Here is a 26,186-nt window from a genome sequence, read left to right as displayed (position 1 = left end):
CTATGTAGTATTAAAGGTAATATAAAACCGAAAGATAGATAAATAGATTTAAAATATAATATATTTTTAAAAAAACATCACTCAACTAGAAGTAGGGGAACATTTCCTTAGGAAATATGTCTTATATAAAATATATTTTCATCTTCAGAGTGGGATTCCACATTATTCCACTCTGGCCCAGATATGCTTCTCTCTACATTCCTTTCTGCTTCTTTGTCCTCCATCTTTTCTGGCTGTTGTGCTAAGTTTATTCACTGGTGAATTGTTGGGTGGGGTACTAATCACCTCCAGCCCTTCAGGGAAGTATTAAAACAGTGAAATTGGCTATAGCAGCTTCTCAGTCTTTTCCTCTCAAGAACCCTGGCCATGGATATGAAACTTGAAAGCAAATAAAATCCCTCAAATAAATACTACTACACCTTTTTACTGGCAAATAATCTGACTGTGGTATATCTAATAACACTTTTATGCATGGAACTTTAAAACTTACTTGCTCTTAGATGAATGTGGCAGGGAGCCAGGACACAGAGGTTAATACAATTTCTCTCATCTTATTTTAGAAAGAAAAATTATTAGGGGAGAATTATGACTTCATATGGTGCTTCTCAACCCTAATAGCCTGAGTTTATGTTGATAACAGCTGTATTGTTTCTGTAGCAGTGGAGAACAAATTTGAAATCATAACCACCTACATGTAATCTCTATAAAATACTTAGTTTTGTTTGTTGTTGAGCAGCATAAGTCATGGACAGGAGAAAATGAATAGAGCTGCTAAAGAAACAAATAAAATCTGGCCCCAGACATTTTATAGCTATATGACCTAGGCAAGTAATCTAACTGTCTGCCTCAGTTTCCTCATCTGTAAAATGAGCTAGAAAAGGAAATGGCAAACCACTCCAATATCTTTGCCAAGAAAACCCCAAATGGAGTCTCAAAGAGTTGGAATGACCCAACAGCAACAGCAACATTGAACAACTGAAGACTTCAGCGGATGGGGTCCAGAAATCACCCATTATTTCTGCTTGTTATAAAATCCTAATGTTTTGATCCACATTTTTGGAGGTTAAATTGAGAGTGATTTGAATCTGTGATGTCATCAGCGTAGGGAACGGCTGGTGTGGAATCTCCCTCCATTGATCTAGAGGGGCAATTTATTTGTAATGTCTCAGAGGGTTGCTTGGAGGTACTGAGCAGTTAAATGATTTACCCATGACCACACACCAAGTGTTCCGAGTCTAAACCTAGCTTTCTGTCAACCATATCTCACCATCTCTGTGGTGCAACCAAGATGGTGACATGAAGCAGAAATGCTAACTTGTGCAAAATTGAATTTTACTAAGGAGAAATTAGAAAAACAAAACTTTAAATGATTGTTGTGGTTAATCATGTCTTACTCTTCCTGACTTCATTTGAGGTTTTCTTGGCAAAGATAGTAGAGTGGTTTGCCATTTCCTTCTTCAGCTCATTTTTTTTCAGATGAGGAAACGGAGGCAAATGGGGTTCAGTGACTTGCCCAGGATCACACAGCTAGTAAATGTCTGAGGCCAGATTTGAATTCAGGAAGAGGGAGTCTACCTGACTCTGAGCCCAGCACTCTTGATAAGAGAATCACATGAAGGAAAATCATCTATTGGATGAGTTTTTCAGGAAAGGGTGGAATTAATAATCTGGCCTCTTTATCATAGACTCTTCTGTGATATTCTGTCATTTTTCATGTACAAAATGATTTCCTAGTTATAATATCTTGCATGTTAGTAGGTTATAATATATGTTGGGATATCTTAGTAGATTTTTTCCCTTTATAATAATTGTATAAAAGTCTCAGAAAAGGACCTGACAAAGGACAACATGCAATCTCAAACAGTACTGATACCTTTTTACTCTTTTAGATGAGTCTGAAAATTACCACAGCTAAATCTTTTGAGCTCTAGAGTCACAAGAATTGTGAATTATAAACTTAACTCATTTTATGGTCTTGTAGAAATACTTTTTGAGATAGATAATGACATATCACACAGGGAGTTTGAATGGATGACCTAATTATAGACAATATCAATTTCCATGTAAATGATTAGTTTTAGATTATAACATCTGTTCTGTTCAACTTCTCTTATCAATAGGCTTTAGACTGATATTAATCTGGTATTATTAAGCTTATTTTTTGTCAGTCTTATGCGGTAGATTTTTGAGAATTAAGAACTATTCATAAAACTGGTCTATTTTTCAAAAGCTTGAAAGTACATGAAACATTATAGTTTATAAAATGATGGAAGTTAAAAGAAATAGGGATAATTCATATTTTAAGGCTTTTATCATTATTTCTATTCAGACTGAACTAATTAAATGATAACTTATCTCAAGAAAGGCTGACTTTGTAACAGGTTTCTTCACATGAACATTGTTATAGATAAAATGGCAGAGTTGAGCAAGTCTTGGGTAGATCCTCATGCTCTCAGGGTTCTATCCTCACTTTGTAGGTGTAGAAATGTTATTTTAGAATCATTTTTCCAAAGTTTTCAGTTATCTCTTCTGAGTCTCCATTGTAGCCTTTAATAGTGCTAATAACCTTCTCCTCTCTAAGATATTTGTGGCACAGATCCCTCTTGGCTCTCTATTTGTAAAATACTTAGCGCAGTGCCTGGCACGTAGTAGGTAATATGTAATTGTTTATTCTCTCCCCCAACCTCTGCCTTTCTCCTATCTGTCTGACCCTGTCTTTCTCTGTCTCCTTTGTTAGATGTACATCCATGTCAGATCTGCTGACCATGGGATTCCCCTCAAGGCTTAGACCTTGGTCCTTTGATCATTTCCTTATGATACTCTCACACTTGTTGCAGTATCTCATTGTTTTACCTTCACAACATCTTTCTTCTTCTCTTACTCAGCCATCATCATAATTTAGGCATTTATCTCTTTCCTCATCTATTGCAAGAGCTTCATACTTGGTTTTCCTACATCAAATTTCTCCCCATTATAATCCATTTTCTACATACCTGCAAAAATGGTTTTCCTAAATCATAGATCTGACCCTATCATCCCCTTCACCCAGTAAATTCTGTTGACTTCCTGTTACTTCCAAGATCAAATATAATGTCCTCTCTTTGGCATTTATGACATCTGGATGGCATACTGGGCAGAGTGCCAGACCTGAAGTCAGGAAGATTCATCTTCCTGAGTTCAAATCTGACCTCAGACACTTACTAGCTCTGTGATATTGGGCAAGTGACCTAGTTTGCCTCCGTTTTTTTTATCTGTACAATGAACTAGAGAGGGAAACGGCAAACCACTCCACTGTCTTTACCAAGAAAACCCCATATGGGGTCATGAAGAGACAGACATGACTGAAAAACAACTGAATTGAATTTGGTATTTACAGCTCTTCACAATCTAATTCCTGCCTGCCTTTCCAGTCGTCTTACATGTTACTCTCCTTCACGTTGATCCAGCTACACTAGTCTACTTGCTGTACCTTAAACATGACCCTTCCCTTCCATCCCCATGAGTTTAGACATGTATAGAATGCTCTCCCCTCTAACTCTTAACTTGCCTGACTTGCTTCAAGACTCGTCACACATCCTTCTACAGAATGAATTTCTTTATCCTCCGGCTTCCAGAACATTCTTCTCTAAGGTTCCTTTCCACCTACTATGTATGTAGGTTGTGTACACCTTTCATTTGCTTATTGCTTTGCCCATTACAATATAAGCTCCTTGGGAATAGGGACTATTTTTGCCTTTCTCTGTATCCCCAGTGCTTAGCATGGTAACTGGCATGTAATAAATGCTTGTTGATGGGCCGACTGATAGTTCAGCCATAGGCGATCAGGTTCTGGGAATTGATTAAAGGGGACCAGATTTTTTTTTTTAAACTGCTTCGTAAACCATGTGCTAATTTGTGGGTTTATATAAAGAATAGTGGTCAGGTGCACACATCATTCCCTCCTACTGGCTTTAAATCTTGTTATCCAGGTAAGTGTATTCACCTTAATTGATCAAATTATGTACTAAACAATTGTTTGGTGGAATGGAATTAGAGCAGAAGGGTTCAGATATTTTTGGGATGATTTCCATTAAGCCATGATAAGATTAGATGAATCATCGTCCCCATTAGGATTATTTCCATCTTAAAAGATTGGAGTAACTCTCTCCCTTGCACTTTACTGAACACCAGCTTAACACATTTTGACCATCCAACTTTCCATTTTTGGTATTCCTTATTAATAATCCAAACTTCTGTCATTATAATACTTTGCTATCTGACCCACAATTTCTAAGATGAAAGCTTATTTTTGCATTAGTCAGATTTCAGGTGAGTTTGTTAATTTCTAATTTTTTAGGAAGGTCTCCAGAAATCTCTGCTGAGATTTAGGAAACACCCTCCTCTTCTTATCAGCAAGGAGGGGAAAGGGAAAGGAATGATCATTATATATCACCTACTGTATGCCAGGCACTATGCTAGGTACTTTACAAATATTATCTTATTGGATCCTCACAACAGTCCTGCAAGGTTGGTGATGATATTACCACCATTTTACAGTTAAGAAAACTGGGGCAAACAGGTTAAGTGGACTTGCCCATGGTCATATAAGTTAATGTGTCTGATACCATATTTGAACTCAGGGCTTCCTGATTCTAGACCCATAGACTACCTCTAAGGAGGTCATTTAGATCATCTGTTAGGAAGGATTTTTCCTGAGAACATTTATTTACACACTTAACTAATCTCGTGAATGTCTGTTGATTTTTGGTTAGTTTCTGTTTTAAAGTGTCATTTTCTGAACTTGTCCCCAAATTCTGGGGTCACAACTTATAAATTAACTACAACTATAAGTATTAGCAGATTAGCATGTGGCAGCAAAAAATAGCGAATACAGCAGGAGTCATAGTGGACAAGGTGCTGAACTTAGATCTGAGTTCAAATTTTGCTTCATACATTAGATAATAACTTCCATTTACGTAGCATTTACTGTGTGCCAGGTGAATTGCTAAGTGCCTTATAATTATTATCTTAATTGATCCTCACAACATCCCTGGGAGGTAGGTGCTATTAACTTCATTTTATAGATGACAAAACTGAGGCCGACAGAGGCTAAGTGACTTGCCCAGGGTCCTACAGCTAGTATGTGTCTGAAGCTGGATTTGAACTCAGGTCTTCTTAACTCAATATGCCACACTCTATGTACTATGCTACCTAGGTGCCCCCTCAGGCAAGTCACTTACCCTCTTTCATCTTCAGTTTTCTCACATATGAAATAAGGATAATAGGAATGCCTACTGGATCAAATGATATAAAGTATCCTATTGGATCAAACATGCAAAGTGCTTGTTAAGATTTAAAATGCTATATAAATTATTGTTATTTTTATATAGACTTGAAATTAGAAAGATGCTGGCTGTGTGACCATGGGTACATTACTTGCCCTTTCAGCGTACCAGCCATCTCTCTAAGATTTTAAGCTACTCTAAGATTCTGCATCAGCATAATTTCACACCGGCAAGTTCCCACCTCAGTGAAATCGTAAGAATGAACCGAAGGAGGGCGTGAGGGGAGAGGTTTTGCTAAAAAGCAGCTTATTTCTTGTGATATATTACTTTGTGGACTCTAATTAGTACATTTTTTCCTCAAATACTTAACTAAATCCTTAAAAATATAGTTTGCTACATCAATATAAAATTAATCTGAGATAAAATACAAATTGAAAAGAAACTAAGAATTAAATTCTTCCCCACACACAATACCTATAATATGTATTATCCTTGGTTGTATGAAGATTTCATTTCACTTAATATCTCTTTATACTACAAAATACTGGATGCTTGCGTTTGCATTTCTTCTGTGTTTTCTTCCTTCCCTTTCTTGGTAGTATATAATTTTCTTTTAAAACATGACCCAAAGTTAATGAGAATGGATAATTATCTTTCTTAGGAAGACTCTGTGATGATCTCAGAGCTGCTCCTGCGATTCTCACAGTTTTCTGGTTTCGTGTAGTGTGAAGATGACTTGGCTGAGAAGCGGAGGAGTAATGAAGTTCTCAAGAGAGCCATCGAGACTTACCAGGAGGTGGCTGACCTGCCAAATGTCCCTGCTGACCTGGTAAAGCTCAGCCTGAAGCGGCAGTCAGACAGACAGCAATTTTTAGGTAACGCTAAAGAAATTTTTAAAATGGAAATCAGGTCAGCATGAAATGCCTGACTTTGAAGGTCAACTAGAGATGAGATCTTCTGTTTTATAACTAAGTCTGGGTGGATTATCTATAGGGTGGTTCCCTATAAAACTAGAGTCTCAATCCTAGCCCTTATACAAAGAATTCAAATAGTAAGTGGAAAGAAGACAACAAAATAGGCTTAAAAAAATTAGGAAAATTATAGACCTATAGCATCTTTACAAAAAAGAAGCCAATAACCCTACTGTATGCAAACAATTAAAAAAAATCATGAAGTCAGTTTTTCAGTGTATTGAGAAGAAGAAAGATACTATTACCAGTCTCTCTGACCTATCTAGACTCATACTCTAACAATTGTAGGTAAGAGAAAGCATCGGTATATTCAAACTTAATTTAAGCTAGGCCTTTGATTTAATTTTACGTGACATATTTATCCATAAACTTTGAAAATTAGTTCTAAGCCATATAATTGTTAGATAACTGCTTTTTTGGTTGAAGGATAATATACCTAGAGAAATTATAATAATATATCATTATGATATATCATCAGTCATATGATGCCATAAAGTCTACAAAATGCTTTACTTATTTGAACTTCTCAACAACACTAGGAAATATGTACTGCAGATACTATTATTCTCATTTTACAAATGAGGAAACTGAAGCCCCTAAAGATTAAATAATGTGTCTAGAGTTGCACAGCTAGTGGTAGTAGTGATTGATGATAATAATAACTAACATTTACAAAGCACTTTAAAGTTGGAAAAGTGATTTACAAATATTATTTCATTTGATCCTCATTAACTCTGGGAAGTAGTTGATATTATTATATTCACATTATAGATGAAGAAACTGAGACAACAGGATTAAGAGAATTGACCAAAGGTCACACAATAAAAGTCTGAGACTGGATTTGAACTCAGGTCTTCTTGATTTAAATCCCAGAGTTCTATCTATGTGCCACCTACATAAGAAACTCCAAAATACTCAGAAAGTAAAGAATTCTTGGGTATTTTTCTAGTCATATAAATTCAGATGTTATCCCAAGATTTTGTCTTTAGCCCTCTTCTCATCCTCTTCTCCTTTGATGTCCTTTCCTAGGAGTGCAATTACTACCTCTCTGCAGATGATTTCCACCTATCTATCTAGCCCCAATCTCTTCACTGAGTTTCATTTCCTCATTTTCATTGCTCTATGCAAACTTCAAATTCCCCTAAGATCTTGTGGTCCTCTCAACTTCCTCCTTCTGCTGATGGCCCCTCTGTCTTGTGAGGCACCTAGACTCAAAACCATAACCCATAGTCATAACCCAAGCTTCACAGCCAAAGACTTGCCAGGTCCCGTCTGTTGTTCTTCTATCTCTTGCTAATATGAGATCTCTTAACTTATCTCTCCTAGTCATCTCTTTCTCTTAACTCTCATAGACTCACCCTGCAGCCTTTCTAGATCAGTCACTTCTCACCTAATGCACTGTTTTACCCTTCTATTTGGTCTTCCTGTGATTAGCCTCCCCCTTTCAATTCAAGGCAACAGACACTTAGGTCCAAGTCCCTAAATTAGGCACTGGCATGGTTGGTAGGGAGATACAAAGGTAAATATGACATAGTCCCTACTCACATGAAGTTCTCTGGTCCATCCTTCACTTAATCACCAAAATATTTGTCCTGTTGTACTCGTCTGACCACAGCACAATTTTTACCTATAGGATAAAACATAGATGCTTTCATTAGAATTTAAGACTCCTGAGAGTCTGAGTCAAAACCACTTATTGAACCTTATTTCACCTAACCATCATGCTTTCTCTCTTCTATCTGTAATGGACAACTGATTGCTCCTTGAGCCCATTCTGTATTCCCTTGCCTCAAAGCATTCACATAGATTATGTCCAATGCCTGCAGCGTTCACACACCTCTCCTCTTCTGCTAAAACCTAGATAAGATGGCATCTCTTCATAGGGCTTTCCCTAATTATCACAGTTAAAGGGAAAGGATTACTCCTTCCTTCCATATTCTCAAAGAACTTTTCTGGATCTTTCTTTTGTACTTTTCAATTTCTACCTTGAGTCATACTCTTATTTCTATATATGTTGTACCTCTCTACTTTCATCCCTCCCAACCCAGTTAAAATGCAAGTTGCATAAGGAGAGGGATGTCTTATTTTTTGCCCCTAGAACCTACTCTGTGCTTTCTGGAGAAAGCAACTAAGTGTTCATTGAACTGAATTGCCTTGGAAAACATCCACTCTTGTATTCAACATTTCTGTATGTTATACTTTGCCTTTAAAATAAGAATCATAGCTAGCTAGTTAGACCCTTTGGGCTGACAGATGCTTTTGCCATGCCCTCATGCAGGACCAGCAAAGTGATAAGTGAGTGGTTGGTTTTGACTGCCTTCACAGGTATATTTCTACTTGGACAACATTAAATATTTAAATATAAGAAATTAAGCAGTAAGAATTCACTCTGTCTTCTGAAGGAAATGGGGAAGAAATATTACAAGAAGGATAGGTAGGGGAAAGAAGCTATATGGGAGGTCTAGGAAGTCATTCTTATCATTCGTGTGTGTGTGTGTGTGTGTGTGTGTGTGTGTGTGTGTGTGTGTGTATTGGGGCAGGATCACACCTTTAAGTAACCCAGAAGATTTTAAATTTATCTTGTTTTTCATGACTGTCCTTGGTACCTAAATATATTAGTGTTTTAAAACTCTCACTCTAAGAAGGACTTCTTCCCTGGTGCCAATTTTGGTTCAGCTTTTGCTTCTTTCCTGAAACTTCAGATTTTCCAAATCTTTCTTTGGATATGTCCACTAATAGAGATCCTAGATGTTCTTTTCCCATGTCTGTATCTTAATTTTATCCTAGCCATAACTGCAAACTTCATTACTGATTCTTGGCCAGATCACATATTATTGCTTCAAAGTCTTTTTGTTCTGTACTTAGCCAGTTCTTTCTCATTTTGCATTTTTTGCAAACTAACCTACATTCCTTTTATTGAGACTCATTCTATTTCCTTCTGACCATTTCTGCTATTTAACAGTACATCAAACATCTTGAAAAGAGGCAGTGTGGTTTATTGAATAGAAAGTCTGCTTTGGAGTCAATGACACCCAGGTTCAAGGACTGTCTGACAAATACCAATTGTGTGATTCTGGGAAAGTCAGTTAAACCTTTCAGTACAGAGTTGCCAAAGGAAACTCTATATATAAGTTGTAAAACGTATCCTTATCTGTATAAGTAAAGCAGATTTCTTCATTGGAACTTCCTCTGTATTGATGATATCATAATCCCAGTCCACACACACACACGCACATACATACACACACATCAGTATGTATGTATGTATGTATGTATGTGAATGTGTATATTTGTATATAATTAATGAAGGTATATTTCCAAAGGTTCTTTTTTTCCTGCTCATGGAACATGGCATTAATTAGGATCGTAGAGTTATAGGATCCCAGGATTGAAAGGGACTTTTTTAGGTCACTTTTAGCTTATGTTATCCTATATAGACCTTCCTAGGCTTCCCATTTATGTAGCTTCTTCCCCCTACCTAATCCTTCTGCCATATATTTCTCCATCTCCTTTAGAAGACATATTGAACTTCTTAACTCTTAATGTTTTCAAAATAGAAATATCCTTGAAAAGACCCCGAAATGCACCCTATATTAGATGCTTTCCAAATTCTGCACCGTCCTGGTCACTCTCCTCATGTGTCATTTGAGTTTATCAATTTCTTTCTTCAGATACATACACATAGGTGGTGCAGTGGATAGAGCACCAGTGCAGGAGTCAGGGGGACCTGAGTTCAAATCTCACCTCAGACACTTGACACTCACTAGCTGTGTGACCTTGGGCAAGTCAACCCCAATTGCCTCATCCTGGGTCATCTCCAGTCATCCTGATGAATATCTGGTCACTGGATTCAGATGGCTCTGGAGGAGAAGTGAGGCTGGTGACCTGCACAGCTCTCCCTCACTCAAAACAAAGTCAGGTGAAAGTCATGTCATTATTTCTCTGATGGCATGGTCTTCTTCAGCAACAAAGGACAAACACACACACAAAGCAAACTGCAGTCATCCAGGTGTTAGCCTGACTAGAGCAGAGTACAGTGGGACTATCACCTTCCTTGTTCTTGACATTAGTCTTTTCTTAATATGACTGAGGGTTGTATTAGCTTCTTTGGCAGCCGCAGCATCCCCTTGGCTCATGTAAATTCCACAGTCTATTAGGTTTTACTCAGACCTTTTTATGTTCTTAGACATTTTTCCTCACCATAGAAACAGCATTGCCTCATTTCCCCTCATTACTTATCTTCCTAAGTGCCATGATGAATAACTGTGCTTCCCAAAAAGATTCCTTGTATCCTAGTCACTTCTTAAAAACCTGCAGAGTGCTAACACAAGTAACTCCCCGAAACTCATAGAAAAAAAATCACTTTTGACATTAGTGAATTAAGGACTTAGAATTGAGTTGTTTGAATGTTGACCTGGGTGTTGTAGTACATGCTCTTGCCCACCAGAGGGTGATATAATACTGGAAAATGTGGCATGCTCCCTAAATTGGTGATTTTTTACCATCATGAAACTGGGGACATGCCTGAAATTTTAGTTAAATGTAGACTTTCCAAGAATAGTAATGCTTTCTAAGTCTCTGCAGTGACTTTTTCATGGAGCAGGTAGACTGGACTTTTTCTTTCTCTGAATGTCTAATAAAAAGGGAAAATATGCCATAAAAATGTTGAGATATTTTTAGCAACTTAAAGGAAAATGGCACAAAATAAAACCCTGAAATATGAATGTAAACAAGTATCAGAAGTGGGAACTTCTTAAGAACTTCTGTCATTGGCATTCTGTTTTTCTTTGTTCCCAGAATTTTGCAGCTAGTTAGACTTAACACTGAGAACTTCCTAAGAGAGAGCTATGCATTTTAGAGTGGTGATAGTGGTGATGGTTATTGATGATAAACTCCAGAGTATCATTGGGAAAACCAGAGCTGAAATCCATTCTCAGACATTTCTTTCATGTATGACCCTGGGCAAGTCATTTAACCTGTGTCTGCCTCCCCTGTAAAGATGGGATGAGAAAGCACCTGCCTTTCAGAGCTGTGAGGATAAAATGAGATGTTTATAAGGTGCTTTGCAAACCTTAAAGTACCATATAAATTCAAGCTGTGATGATGATGATGATGATTTGACATATCCTGGGGAAAATAAGATTCAGGGGCAAGACAGAGCTATGGATCTGGAATCAGAAATCTAGTTGTGTGATCCTGGGCAAATTACTTAATTTCTGTCTTCCTCAGTTTCTTCAACTATAAAATGGGGTTCATAATAGTATCTATCTCCCTGGGTTGGTGTCAGGATCAAATGAAATAATATTTGTATAGTGCTTAGGACAGTACTTGGCACATAATAGGTGCTCTGTAAATGGTGTAAGTTTCCAAGAGGCCACTTTTAGCCTTGATCTCCTTTTGAGGTCTTTAAATGGAAGTTATTTGAACACTTTTGATGTATGTTATGTTAGGGATTCCTTTTACAAATGGATGGGATAAGATGGACACTGAACTCCCTTGATTCTATAGTCATGTTTTATCTGCCTTCAGGTTTCATTGAATGATCTCTTATAATTTGTAAATAATGAATATACTCAAGTGTACTTTTCTTCTGTTTTCAATCAAATCAGGTCACATGAGAGGCTCCCTGGTTACGCTTCAGAAATTGGTTCACTTGTTTCCCAATGATACTTCTTTCAAGAATGACCTTGGAGTAGGTTATCTCTTGATTGGTGACAATGACAATGCTAAGAAGGTTTACGAAGAGGTAAAGAAACATTTTATATCTCAACACCAAAATGACTTTGTGTGAATATTAAGCCAGTCAGTAAACAAGCTCTTTGTGCCAGGCACTGTGCTGAGTGTTGGGAATACATATTTAAGCAAAAAGACAGTTCCTACCTTCTGGAAGCTTGCAGACATAAAAGGAAGTTGAAAAAAAGGGGAGAGGAGGATTGGGGAGGGTGGTAGACAATATTGGCCAGAACACCCTCCTTAAATGAAGGTTCTCCGGCAAAAGGTACTTGTGGGGGTCCGAATTCCAGGGCTGGAGTGATCTTCTGGGAAGAAAAGATTTCTGGTTGATTGGAGAAGGATGGGGAAGAGAAGTCTTCAGTACAGCCTGTTGAAGAAGTAAAGTTATTGGATTAATTCCGGATTGTGTTATAATGCCTTTAATACTAAATATAAATGATAAGCTCTATTCTTTATACTAAATTATGCTAATTGCCCATTTCCTCTTCTTTTATCCTATTCTCCCCCCAAAAAAATTCTGCTTTCTGTCTATTTCCTGATTCTAGGTGCAGACTCTCAATGCTATTCAACATGTCACAATATTAACTTTGTGGTGTTAAAATGTTAGGACATTTATTTTCTGTTGCATAAGATGCATATATTTTTAAGATTAAAAATGCAAACATCAAAGTGCCCATAACTTGATTATAGGGATTCAGTGGACTTTAAAAATACTGCACAGAAGTTGCTTTGCCGTTTTCTTCTCCAGCTCATTTTACAGATAAGAAAACTGAGGCAAACAGGGTTAAGTAACTTGTCCAGGATCACACAGCTAGTAAGTTTCTGAGGCCAGATTTGATGAATCTTCTTTTTTATGTACTGTTTATTTTGTTTTTTTCCAGTTACATGTAAAGACAATTTTTAATATCCATTTAAAAAAGTTTTGGCTTCCAAATTTTTCTACGCTCTGCCTCCTCTTACCCCCAGAAAACAGTCAGCAATTTGATATAGGTCATATATACACAATCATGTAAATACATTTCCATGTTAGTCATGCTGTGAAAGAAGAAAACAAAATGAAAAAGATGAAAGCAAAATAGTATGTTTCAATCTGCATTCAAACTCTATCAGTTCTTTCTCTGAATGTGGATAGCATTTTCCATCATGAGCCTTTTGTAATTGTCTTGGATAATTGTATAGCTGAGAAGAGCTAAGTCATTCATAATTGATCATCGCACGGTGTTGCTGTTAATGTGTACGGTGTTCTCCAGGTTCTGCTCACTTCACTTTGTATCAGTTCATGTAAGTCTTTCCAGGTTTTCCTGAAATCATCCCTCTCATCATTTCTTATAACTTAATAGTATTCCATTGCTTTCATATACTACAACTTATTCAGCTGTTCTACAATTTATGGGCATTTCCTCAATTTCCAATTTTTTGCTACCACAAAAAGAGCTGCTATAAATATTTTTGTACCTATAGGTTCTTTCCCTTTCTTTATGATTTCTTTGGGATATAGACCTAGTAGTGACATTGCTGGATTAAAGGGTATGCGTAGTTTTATGTCCCTTTGTGCATAGTTCCAAACTGCTCTCCAGAATGGTTGAATCAGTTCAGAACTCCACCAACAGTCCGTTAGTGTCCAGATTGTTCCACATCCTCTGCAACATTTGTCATTTTCCTTTTCTGTCACATTAGTGAAACTGATAGGTGTGATGTGGTACCTCAGAATTATTTTAATTTTCATTTCTCCAATCAGTAGTGATTTGGAGCATTTTTTTTTTCATATGACTATAAATAGCTTTGGTTTCTTCATCTGAAAACTGCTTGTAAATATCCTTTGGCTATTTAGAAGATGAGCCTTGTTGACTTCAGGCCCTGTACTCCATAGCTGCCATAATATAATAATAGTAATAGCAGGCATTTATATAGTTTTTTAAAGTTTGCATAGCCCTTTATAAATCTTATCTCATTTGATCTCCACAATGACTCTGAGAGGGAACTGCTATTATTATAATATCCATTTTGCAAATGATGAAATTGAAACACGTAGAGGTTAAGTGACTCACCAGGGTACACAGCTAGAAGGTATTGGAGGTCACATTTGAACATGGATCTTCCTAATTCTGAGTCTAGTGCTCTATCCACCGAACCACCTCGCTATTGTCTTTAACTCCATCCTGCTAAGAATATGGAAGTAAATTTTTCATGCCTTAGTAGGGCATTGACTGCCCACATCAGGAAAGCTGCAAAAGAGGCTTTAGCATGTTGTATAGGAAATTCATATAAATGATTCCTGCGATCCTGTTCAGCTCTGTGCCAATGATTTCATAATTCCTTCAGGCTGTCAGGGTTTTGTTTAGGGCATAGAAGAAATCATTTACTAAACAGATTTTAAAGACCTGAAAATAAGTTAACGCCACTCAGCTATCATATAGTAATCTTTCCTCATCTGTAATAAGTCTAGATGACACTTAGGATTCTCTTAGCACTACATGTGCAGTTGCATGGTCCCTTCTTACTTACCAAGACTGTGTATTGCTGATGTGTGGTGTAGTGGACAGAGATCTGGCCTTAGAATGGCAAAACATAACTTCAGGTCTGACCTGGGGAACATACTGTCTGTGTGTCTGTGGACAAGATCAAATGACAATAAGTGCTTAGCACAGTGCTTGGCCCATAGTGGGTACTATATAGGGCAGCTCGGTGGCCTGGAGTCAAGAAGACATAAATTCAAATCTAGCCTCAGACACTAGCTACGTAACCCTGGGCAAGTCACTTAACCGTTTGCCTCTGTTTCTTCATCTGTAAAATGAGCTGGAGAAGGAAATGGCAAACTGCTCCAGTATCTTTGCCAAGAAAACACCAAATGGGGTCACAAAGAGTAAGAAATGACTCAACAACAGCAGCAGGTGCTATATAAATGTAAATGATGACAATGACGAGGCCACTTGACCTCCGTGCCTGACGCACTCTTTTAAGAACATAAAGGATGGTTGCTGAGGCACACTGTTAGAAACAATTTTCTCACTAAGAATTCTTTACACTGGTTGAATCACAGCTATTAAAGGAAAAAAAATTCATTATTTGTAGCTAATGCTTGACTAAATCTACTTATCATTGTTTTTTCAGTTTTTGCCATGTGTAGTTATTGTACCCTCAAACTAATAAGAAAATCAGATCATAACAGTAGTATTTTATCCTGCATTGGGCTGTTGAAGCCTCTTCCATCTTCAATTCAACAATCAATGCATATTAATTAAGCTCCTACACCTAGGAGACATCATGGTTAATATCTCAAATGCAGGATCCAGAATCAGAAGATGTGGGTTTGAGTCTAAGCTCTTTTACTTTCTTTTTCTATGTCACTGAGCAAGTCCCTTCACTTTTCTGAGTGTGTTTCAGGCTCTGAAATAAGGGACTAGGACCAGATGATCTCTGAGGTCCCCTTGGTCTCTGCGTCTTAGAATCTAACGTGCACCTTTATCCTGATTAAGAAGAGAGGCACTTTAATCTTCTGCTAAAGAATAAGCTTAAAATGAGACCTTGATTTTTTTTAATATAACATTTCTCATATCTACAAATTGTTTGATATTTTGAATATGTTTGGAATGAAAAGTGTTGAAATTAGTATGTTTATTATAAAATCTTTCATTTAAAATTTCATTTTGGTAACTTAAGTTGCTAATGCCTTTAGCAGTTTTGGGGAACCTGTGGCCTTGAGGCCACATGTGCCCTCTAGGTCCTCTAGTGCAGCCCTTTCACACTTCATGTGAAATTTAGTTTCAGTCACAGGGCTGCAATTGAGGACCTAGAGGTCCATGTGAGGCCTTGAGGCCACAAATTCCCCACACCTGGCCTATAACAGGACAGCAAATGTTATATTTGCAGAATTTGGGGATAGTGGTTTTTTGTTGTTTTCAGGCCAGCTCTGCATTTAATAATGAATGGCTAGAGTTCCAACAGAGGCACCAAGGGAAGTGTTTGCAGAAGGGTCTGGTTTGTCCCTTTGATACCATTGTCAGGGATTAGGGAAATATTCCAAACATTCAAGCTTCTCTTAATAGCCCATAATGAATCTGCCATCCATTAATTTATGTAAACCTTTTTGGTTTGCAGTCTCCCCTACCAGAGGACTGAGTCTTAGAGATAGGGAGCATTTTAGTTCATCTGTACAGAATTATATTTAATTATACTAAATACGGAAGTAATCATAGGCAGCATGGCCTAATTGTCTCTAGTGATAACTTCTGTGAAGCATCAGTAGAATGTGGTGTTTTCGCATCCCATCCCAGAGCTGTGGTTTTCTTTGCAGTAGTTGTTTTCTTTCCATTTTCACTTCCAAGCTGATGATCCAAAACAGAGGTTTTTGTTTTCTTATCTAAAGGTAACCTGATGGAAAAATGTGTTTTGCTTGGTAATAATAATAATAGCCACAGTACCTAATATTGGTATATCGCTTTAAAGGATACAAACCACTATAAAATGTTATCTCTGTGAGCTTTGCTTCACACAAATTTTTTTAAACCCCCAAATAATTTGATTTTGGTTATCCTGTGTAAAATAGTACTCTCCCTTCCTTGTTCCATTGTGTAATTATTCCTGCTCTTAATTCCAGAGATGATGAGGTGGTATACCTAGAACTATATAAAATATATCTGAATTCTTGGTCATCTGGCTTTTAAGAAATGTATCTCTCTGCTCTGTGGGCACAGAGGACTTAGGTTAGTTCTTTAGGACTCCTATTCAGGTTTCTTTTGTGGAAATGGATTCATAAACACTCGCACTCAGTGTTGATCTGGTTTGAGTGTAGTGTACTCATGCATTCAAAGATCCTGCAGCCTGGGTGTGACCCGCAGTTTGTCCAAAATATGAAGGCTGGTCATGTCACTTCAGAAGCAGAAATGCAAATGCATGGCAGCATGGGAGGCAGAAAGATGGGGTGTTCACATGAGACTTCATGCCTGTGACTTATTTAGTTTCATTCAATCACTAGGTAGAGAGCACAGAATTGTGCCCGGTGAGGAATATGAAAGAAATGACAGCAGTTCTGCCTTCAAATATTACAGAAACAGTTGAGGAAATAAAAAATTAGGTGATAAAACATTTGGTTCTGGCAGTCCTTTCAGAGTCAATTGGAGGAGCAGTCTTCACATCCCTTTTCTGGTTAAGTGTGAAGCTTTCTCAGTGATTATGCCCTTCTCTAGCCAGTCACAAGAAACTACACTTCATGATGAAGAGCACTCAGTTCAACATTTTCTGAGTCTTGAGGTGAAGATTGGAGTCAATATCCATTTGCTCATTTATTTTATAGATTTTTTTTTCTAAGTTTAGAACAGGGAAATAATAACAGTTATTTCCTGATTATTTTCATGTTGAATTAGGATCATTCCGAATAATTTATTTCTGAACCTAGTTAATATTGTGTGTGTGTGTGTGTGTGTGTGTGTGTGTGTGTGTGTGTGTGTGTGTGTGTAAGTGAGTGATAATTTCGCCCTATATTTTACTGCACGCTACTTTGGATCACAGATTGTGGACCAAAGCTTCTCTGGTAATTAATGAAGGAAAAATCAAATTTGAAGTCATCCTGTAACATGATGGGATGGAGGAGGTTGTAGCAAAGGGGAAATGGTGATAAAATACTAACTATTTAGAATTTCCCTTGTTTATTATTTATTCTGTTGAAAAATCTGAGTTATCAGTAACTGTCATCAAAGTAGTTCATTGCTCCTAATCACTAGAAATAGAACTGAAATCGTATTTGTACAAGTCACACAATATAGAAAGTGGACCTTGTTAATTTCAATAACTGCCTGTCCTTTTTGTTGTTAAAAAAAATTGTCCCTATAAGAAATATTACCCAGAAATATTAATATCCCATGTGTTGAATGAAATAATTGAGCAAATATTAATAAATTCTTTGATGTGAGAAAAATTCTTTTGTTTTTCACCTTAAATCTCTAATCCTAATGTAGATACCAACACGTCAAGGTCAGCCCTTAAAATGTTTTGAAAATCATTTCCAGAATTTGGATTTAACTGTGGTCCTTTATTTTGTTCTCTTGAAAACAGGTTCTGAATGTGACTCCTAATGATGGCTTTGCCAAAGTGCATTATGGGTTTATCCTGAAGGCTCAGAATAAAATTGCTGAGAGCATCCCTTATTTGAAGGTAAACTGTCACTGCCCTTATTTCATCTTGAAATTCCTTGGAGTCATTTGGATGTCCTTGATTATGCATTATGGATTGATTGTCATGGATTCTACATTGATTGATATTTGCTGCTGGGTCTTTTCTGCAAGATGTATACCCTCTCCCCATGACCACCATATGCACTGTATTAATTTACCCTATAGTTGGAAATATGTACAAAAATGCTTAATGTGGGTATCAAAGGGAGCATGGGGAAACATCTTAAGGAAAAATTCTCATAATATATCTGTGACATTTATTGCTTTTGGAAATGACAAAAGATGAAAAAGGAAAGCAATAATTATTTTAATGTCTTTTAAAAGTTCAATCAGTGCATTATTTCCTATAAGAAAATCAACTATAAATTATTTCAGTGGTCATTACCATGGGATGGAGGTACTAATAAGACTGCACATATAAAATGAGGTGAAGAATTGAAGCTGTCTAAATCAAACATGCTAACCTAAAACATTCAAGTTATGTTACCAATGTGTTTGCCATGGCCAAAATCATGTTTGGCCTTGGTGACTTTAGTTAGCTGAGAAACTATTATAGTGATATGTTGAATTGTTATTGCTCTTCCAAAGAGCTTAAAGTGCTCCATAAAGATGATGTCACTTGTCCTCCCTAAGATGTAAGGACAAGGTTCCTTTTCCTTCTCTCTCCTGTGCTTTCCTATCCTTTATTACAAATCCCTATTGGAACTTTTAACAGGCTGTCCAGTAAACAACTCAACATACCAACAATGGAACTCATAATTTTTCCTTCTTCCAACTCCTCTTCTAACAAACTCCTCCATTTCTGTTGAGGGTACCCCTTTCATCCTGGTCATCCAGGTTCACAGATTTGCTGTCTATCCTTGACTCATCACTCCCACTCTCCCAATATATCAGTGAAATGCCAAATCTTGTCATTTTTACCTCCAGCACATCTCTTATATCTTTCCTCTCCTTTCCATTCACATGCCTCTCTTTTGGTCTGGCTCTCATCATCTTTTACCTGGTCCCTCTCCACTGCCGGGCCATATTCTGCAGTGTTTTTCCTAAAGTATAAATCTGACCATATCATTCCCCTAGTTAATAAACTCTTAATTTTCCCTATTACCTCTCTTGTTAAATACAATCTCTACTGTCTCATGTTTAAAGTCATTCAAAAACTGGTTCCAAGCTACCTTTCTCATTTTATCATGCTTTATACCTCTTTACTTTCTATAGTCCAGGAAAACTGGTCTCTTCCATCTATTGGCCTCTGTGTTGGCTGTTCCCTATGCCTCTATATACTCCTTTCTCAACATAATCATTAGACTTCCTCAATTATTAGATGAAGGGCAATACTTTAGAGACCTTTGTTGTAGGAAAAGTGTTTTGTAACAAAAAAGGATAGGAATTAGGACTAGAGCTGGCATTTTACTCAAAAAAAGGAAGGTCCTGGATAAGGAAAATCCTTACCAATCCTCTACCAATGCAGATAGATACTTGCTCTACAACTTGGAGCTTCTGGGACTTACCTTGAGTACTAAGATGTTAAATGACTTGCCCAAGGTCACCCAGGCAGTTTATGTAAGAGGTGGGACTTCAACCCCAGTCTTTCTGACTTTGAGACCAGCTGTGAGCTCTAGTATGTATGCATGATGCTCTCTCTTTAGGAAAGGAGATAGAAGAGTTTTTAAAAGAAGTCATCTCCTAAAATATGGATAATTTAGAGTACAATTCCTAGAAACTAATATCCTTTTATTCTTTTCCACTTTCCAGTTCTTGCTCATCTTTTCCCCTTGCTTCTCACTTTCAGCCAATAGAGCATGAGGTCCTTGAAGAGAAGGCTTGTGTCGTTTTTGTGTCTTTGTATCTCTAGCTGTTAAACCATGGAACATTGCACATAATCAGTGAGTGAATTGAAAGAGGGGAAAATGAGCAGAATGGTGAAAAGGAAAGACCATTGAATTTAGAGTCAGAAGAACTGGCTTTGAATCTTGTTTCTACAACTTAATATTGATGTGACCTTAGGCAAATAAATTCACCCCAGTGGGTCTTAATTTCTTAATTTGTGAAAATGACTAGGAGATTTCCGAGGGCTCTTCTAGTTTTAAATCTTTCAGTTCTATTTTAAAATGGGAATTGGTTAGGGAGAAACTATCGTTTCTCAAATCCAAATTTATTTCCATTTTGTTGCATTTTTAAGTGGTTTTATCAAAAGCTCAGTGGGAATTTGTTTCCGATGAAAAGAAATATATCTTTTGGTTGTCTCCATATCACTTCACACATTCTAAGGGTAATTAAGTATTTTGGTTCAAGTATAATAGTTAAAGACTGGCTGATAGGGTAGGATTCAGGGGAGGAAAAAGGGATTTGGCAGAAATACGACCAGAGAGGCCCTTTCCTGCAGGGAAGAACCTTAAATCTCTCAGAAAGGACTGCAGGCTTAACTACATAATCGCTCCCACAGAGAAGTATCTTCTTTATTTTATGACCAGCCCCAACCCTTGATAGTGATTGCCTTATTGTTAAGATCTGGACTGTGATGTCTATTTTGTCTTGAGTTGTAAATTTTGATTTGTAAACTAACTGCAAAGTTAAAACGAGATCTTTTTCTCTAATTCTTAAATGTGTGAACATAATTAACTTTTTCTTTTCTTAATTTGGTGTTCCTTTCTTAGATGTAGCTCAGTGGATAAAGTACATTTATTTATTGAACTCTCTCAATTCAGTATTACTAAGACTTTTTTTTTTACTTTTTCACCAGGAAGGACTGGAATCTGGTGACCCTGGCACTGATGATGGACGTTTTTATTTCCACTTGGGTGATGCTTTGCAGAGAGTTGGAAACAAAGAGGTAGTGATCTCATAAACTCATTGTTTTCTCTTATAGAGAAAATGGTAGAAAATAAAAGAAAGTCAGTTGTAGAGAAAGAAAAACTAAAAAAATTTGCCAGTGGAAATACTCAAATGTTACTTAGGGCAACTAGGAGGTAGAGTGGGTAGAACACTGGACCAGAACACAACAAACCCGAGTTTAAATACCACTTCAGATACTTCCTAGCTCTGTGACCCTAAGTAAGTCACTTAACTTTTCTTTGCCTCAGTTCCCTCATTTATAAATATGGGGATAATAATAGCACCTGTTTTCCACAGTTGTATCATATGAGATATTTATAAAGAATTTGCACTTATACAAATGCTAAATTATTATCAAGTTTGTCAAGTATTTGTTACATATTTTATAGCATGTAATTTAAGCTAGGAGTGGTTTTCAGGGTAACCCCTGGTCTAAATTTTGAGAGTTCAATTTTCCCTAAGAATTTATATTCTCATGTTTGACATCACAGTGTTTGCCAGGAAACTGATTGAGAAATCCCAAGGTCTCTCTCAGAGTGCCCTGGGAAGGCAGATAATGGAAAGGAAATATTGTTTTGAAGTGAAAAGTGTGCGGCACTTAGCAAAAGAGATATATTAGAATTAATAGGAGCTGAGATTTTCATTGCCTTTATATGTGACAAAGTACTTTATATACATTATCTCCTGGCAAAGAAGGATCTGACAAATAACAAAAGAGACAAAGTAGATAAAAGTTTAAAGAAAACACCTTTAATGGAAAACAAACCTAGGTTTGCTTTAAAAATTTGCTATCATAACTTTATTATAAAATTAGAAAGATGTAGGCATCCTTTAGGAAGGATCTTTATTTTAAATACTCTATTTACACACTCAACATTACAATTAATGACATAATTATGCTCTGAAGCTTCTTGGGACAAGTGTTAGGTGAATGCTCAGAGTTGTAATTTCTGACAGCTACTGCCAAAGAAATATATGGAAAAAAAAGCAACTTGTTGAATGTTTCTTTTGTCATAATTCCTTTTTTTCTTGGAATGATGTCATTTCTTTCATCATAAATTGCATTATTAATTGTGACAACATATAAAAATCTAGAAAGGCAATGAAGAGTGCCAGAGATCAGACTAAGTTTGGAGTCAGAAAGATTGGTCTTCAAATTCTGCCTCAAATCCTTACTAGCTGTGTGACCCTAGACCTGTCAAATGAGAGGAGTTTACTCAGTGACCTGGAAGGTCCCAATCTTGCATGACTTTTATGCTTTTTTATGAAAAAACAATCCACACTGATTTCTATGACAAATGTGTGGGGCTTCCCAGGTATGGATCACTTCTTGAAAGTCAGTGGATTAAGGATCCAAGGAGGAGCCGCATCCTTGTTTATAACAATTAAATTCTGTATCTACAGTGCAGACATAGCTAAATGTAACATAGCTTTGCATTTCTAAAATTAATCAGAAGCATGAGTCCAGTTGTAGATAATTGTGGAATGAAAAAAATCAGGGGAGTTTGTGACAGGGAATTTATTGGCAAAAGAAATGAACTGATTTGTGGTAGTAGGGGTTCAGATAATTGACACTATTTTTGGTACATATTTCTATTTTTCTGTATCTGTTTCTGTATCACTTGCCATTCTGACAGCTGAAATATTGCATGGTGTTAGGAGTGAATTGAAAGAAGAGAATCAGAATTGCTGACTAATAAGTATTTTGGCTTCCTCACACCTTTTGAGATGGAAATGACCCTCTGTTCCCTTGAATGACAGACAGAGGCAAGATTTTGCTGACAATATCTGTCTAACATTGAATAAATGTCCAACCCTGATTGATATAAATGCGTTTGTCACACAAGACACATTTAATTTGTCTTTGAACATTACAGAAACCAGGGCCAATGGCAAATACAGGAAATCTATGTTCTCTTTCACAGCTTGGTCAGAAGGAGCCTTTTGTCGTCTCAGCAACAAAACAAGTAGCAACAAAATGCAGTTCACTACAAAAGCATGTGTTTAGAATTTAGGATTTGAATCTTCAGGACTGAGATCTACAAATACAATTAACATCAATATGGAAAGTAGAGAGGTAGCTGATTATTGCAAAAAAGATCATGGGGAACCAATATACTAGTACAAATAAAAAATACTTTTCTTGCTTTTCTCTAAGAATCTCACTCCTATAGCTTGAACTCCATGCCGATGACTTCCACTTCTATTCAAAAAATATTTTTAAAGCACTTTACTATGTGTAATGCACTGTCCTAGGCATTGAAAATACAAAGATAAAATCTCAAGACAACAAGCATTTATTAAGTATCTGGAACCATAATAAACATAATAAGGATAGAAATGAAGAACACCAAAAATATGGTCCCTGTCCTCATGGACCCCATTCTATTGGGGGAAACAACATGCAAAGAACTCTGTGTGTACAAGATAGAGTGAATTAAAGGCAATATCCAAGGGAAGCCCATGGCATTGAGGAAGACTGTGAAAGGCCTTTTGCACAAGATGAGACTTGAAGAAGATAGTCAAGCCAAGAGGGAGTACATTTCAAGCATGGGAGGAACATGTGAAAAAGCATAGGGTAAAGGGGATGGAGTGTTATGTTCAAGGAATTGCAAGACCAGTGTTGTTAGGTTATAGAGCTGGCAGAGGGAATTGATGTATGTGTCAGAGGAATAGAAAAGTAGGAAGGGGGCAGGTTATGAAGGGTCTTGAAAGCCAAACAAGATTTTTTATTTGGTCCTGGAGGTCATGAAGACAGAGTCCATACACCCTTAAGAAGTTTGTAATCTTCAAGATCTTTATTACCAGATTGGACCTCTATTCCAAACTCCAAATAACTGTTTCTAACTCCTAATGACAGGACCAGTGTTAAAACCCCTCCTCTTCCACAAACTATCCCTGTGACCTTGGGAAAGACATTGAACCTCTGGACCAAAGTTTCCTTCTCTTTGAAATGAGGGGCCTGGAGTAGATGGTCTCCAATGGCCATCCTATTACCTTTTCCTTGATGTCTGACTAGCACCTCAAACACAGTCTGTTTAAAATTGAGCTTTTCTTTCTCACAAATTCTGCTTTTTCTCTGACTTCAGAGTATTTGTCAGTGTCAGTGCCTTTCACTCAGCATCCCTTGATATTATCTAGAATTTTCTTTTCCCATCCCTTCCTCTCCCACATAGCTACCTAGTCCTTCATGGTGCTTCATATTCATGCAGGCCTTTCGTGTGCAGAGGATTGTACTAAGCCCTGGAGAGCATACAGAAGCTGAAGAAGAACCAGCCTTCTAGTATAAGCCCTCATTCTTAGCTGATAGAGCTCTTGCAAAAGCATTTTTTTCCTTCACAGCTCCCCTTTTTCTTTCTCATAGCTAATGTCCCCCCATTCTTTCCTTCCAGTCTATCATTCACCCAACTATCAGGTTAGTTTTCCTTATGCATTGATCTGCCCACATCACCCCTGTGTTCAAAACCTTGAGGTGACTCACTGTTGCTTACCAAATAAAGCTTAGATTCTTTAGCTTAGCATTCTAGGCTCTTCACAGTCTGGCAGTACCCCATGTCCATAACTTTATCTCATCTTGCTGCCCTCCATTCCAGTTAGATTAGACCAAAGGGTTCTTAACCTGGCATCCATGAATTTAAAAAAAAATTTTTTTGATAAATATTTCAATATATTTAATTTCTCATTTAGTCTTATATACTTTATTTTGTGAATTCAGAAACATTATATTGAGAAGTCCTTAGGCTTCACCAGACTGCCAAAGGGGGTATGTGACACACAAAAAATTTTAAGAATCAAATCCCTTAATACCATCTGCATTTTCCTGTTTCTGGGCCTTTGCCTGTCCACAGAAGGCCCACTTTGAAAACCTCCAGGACATCCTGGATTGTTGAAGGCTCTAGGAGCAGGGTGCAATCTCTGTCAGGTCCTGTCAAGCTGGAAAGATGTTAACAGCCTATGCCTAATGATAAACTGTGTCCATTTTCTGTGGACCAGCTTAGTTAAGCTTGGAGAAACTGACCACAGCCACATAAAATTTTTAAACACAGCAATTCACTCTAACTGTTAAGTCATGTTAAAAGTTTCATTCATCGTCATGGAAGGAGTATCCTTACCAAAGAAATCACAAATATTTGAGGTATTGAACTATTGACCAAGTACCTTTGCCATATTATTTCAAAGGAATGCCCTTCAGTTCTCTCCCCACTCCTCCCTTCTATCTACTGAAATTCTCTTTTCCCTCCAAAGCCCAATTCAAATGCTGCTTCTTTCAGGAAGCCTTTCTCTATCCTCTTCATTAATAATGATTTTTCTCCCACTGACCTCATGTAACATTTTTATGCCTCACTCATGTACTCAATGTGCATTTATTTTATAAACACATGCCATGCCTTATTTTATGTCCTAATCATGTTTACAAATGCCATATCTCCTTATTAGAATATAAGCCCCATAAGGGCAGAGAGACTATGTATTATTCATCTTTGTATTTCCTTGTCATACTGCTTTGCACATAGCAAGCATGGAATAAAATTTGATATATACAGTGTTCCAAATGCTATTAAGACTTGAAAAATACAGGAAGACTTAAGGGCACTCTCTATTTGAATGGAAGACACCACAAAAAAAATGAAATGTATTTTTATATGTTCACTAATTTGTGAATGTGAAATTATTTAACTGTTATTGTTGATGTACTGATGGAAATCACATGACCTTCATGTTGCTATTGTATAGGCTGTGACATTTACTGAATAGCCATTCTGTGCCAAATATTGGCCTCAAAGAAAATGTGTGGCACTTGTCCTCTGGAAGCTTGCCATCAAACAGTTAAGGAAGCCAATCTTGCCATTTTGTGTGGGATGGAATGGAGAGGGTAGAAACAGAGGGCAGGTAAACCAGCTATGGGTTGTTTCAGTTGCCTAGGAGTTAAGTACTAAAGACCTCATCCAGAATTTTAGTAATAGAAATAGAAAAAAGTTATCCAGAGTTTTCACATTCAGCAAAACTTCGGTTCACACCAAAGTGTTATTTTTTTCATGCCAAGACTCACAAATTTCACTTGCATTAGTGGTCCAGTGCCATTCATAGCAACAAAATGGGTTTGTGTTCGCATGAGTGTGTGTGGAGGGGTGGGAAGGGGCAGTATTCAGATATGCTTTGTCTCTCAAAGTTTCTTCTTAGGTGTATAATTTTTTAATTATTTTTAAAATTTAGTT

At 37.1% G+C, this 26,186-nt stretch overlaps 1 protein-coding gene across 10 annotated transcripts in view; it reads left to right on the top strand.

The window, feature by feature from the left end:
* Positions 1 to 26,186, top strand: part of ASPH (aspartate beta-hydroxylase) — a 276,582-nt gene that overhangs the window by 199,626 nt on the left and 50,770 nt on the right. For all 10 annotated transcript variants that reach the window (XM_072604669.1, XM_072604662.1, XM_072604667.1 and 7 more), the window contains 4 exons: positions 5,989 to 6,139; positions 11,845 to 11,981; positions 18,020 to 18,118; positions 20,879 to 20,968. In XM_072604669.1, the coding sequence (XP_072460770.1) occupies positions 5,989 to 6,139; positions 11,845 to 11,981; positions 18,020 to 18,118; positions 20,879 to 20,968 (477 nt within the window). The remainder of the gene's footprint in view (positions 1 to 5,988; positions 6,140 to 11,844; positions 11,982 to 18,019; positions 18,119 to 20,878; positions 20,969 to 26,186) is intronic.

The sequence above is a fragment of the Notamacropus eugenii genome, chromosome 4 (genome assembly GCF_028372415.1).
Source record: "Notamacropus eugenii isolate mMacEug1 chromosome 4, mMacEug1.pri_v2, whole genome shotgun sequence".
NCBI classification, from domain to species: domain Eukaryota; kingdom Metazoa; phylum Chordata; class Mammalia; order Diprotodontia; family Macropodidae; genus Notamacropus; species Notamacropus eugenii.
The sequence above is the reverse complement of the archived record's forward strand: the minus strand, read 5'-3'. Positions and strand labels throughout refer to the sequence as shown.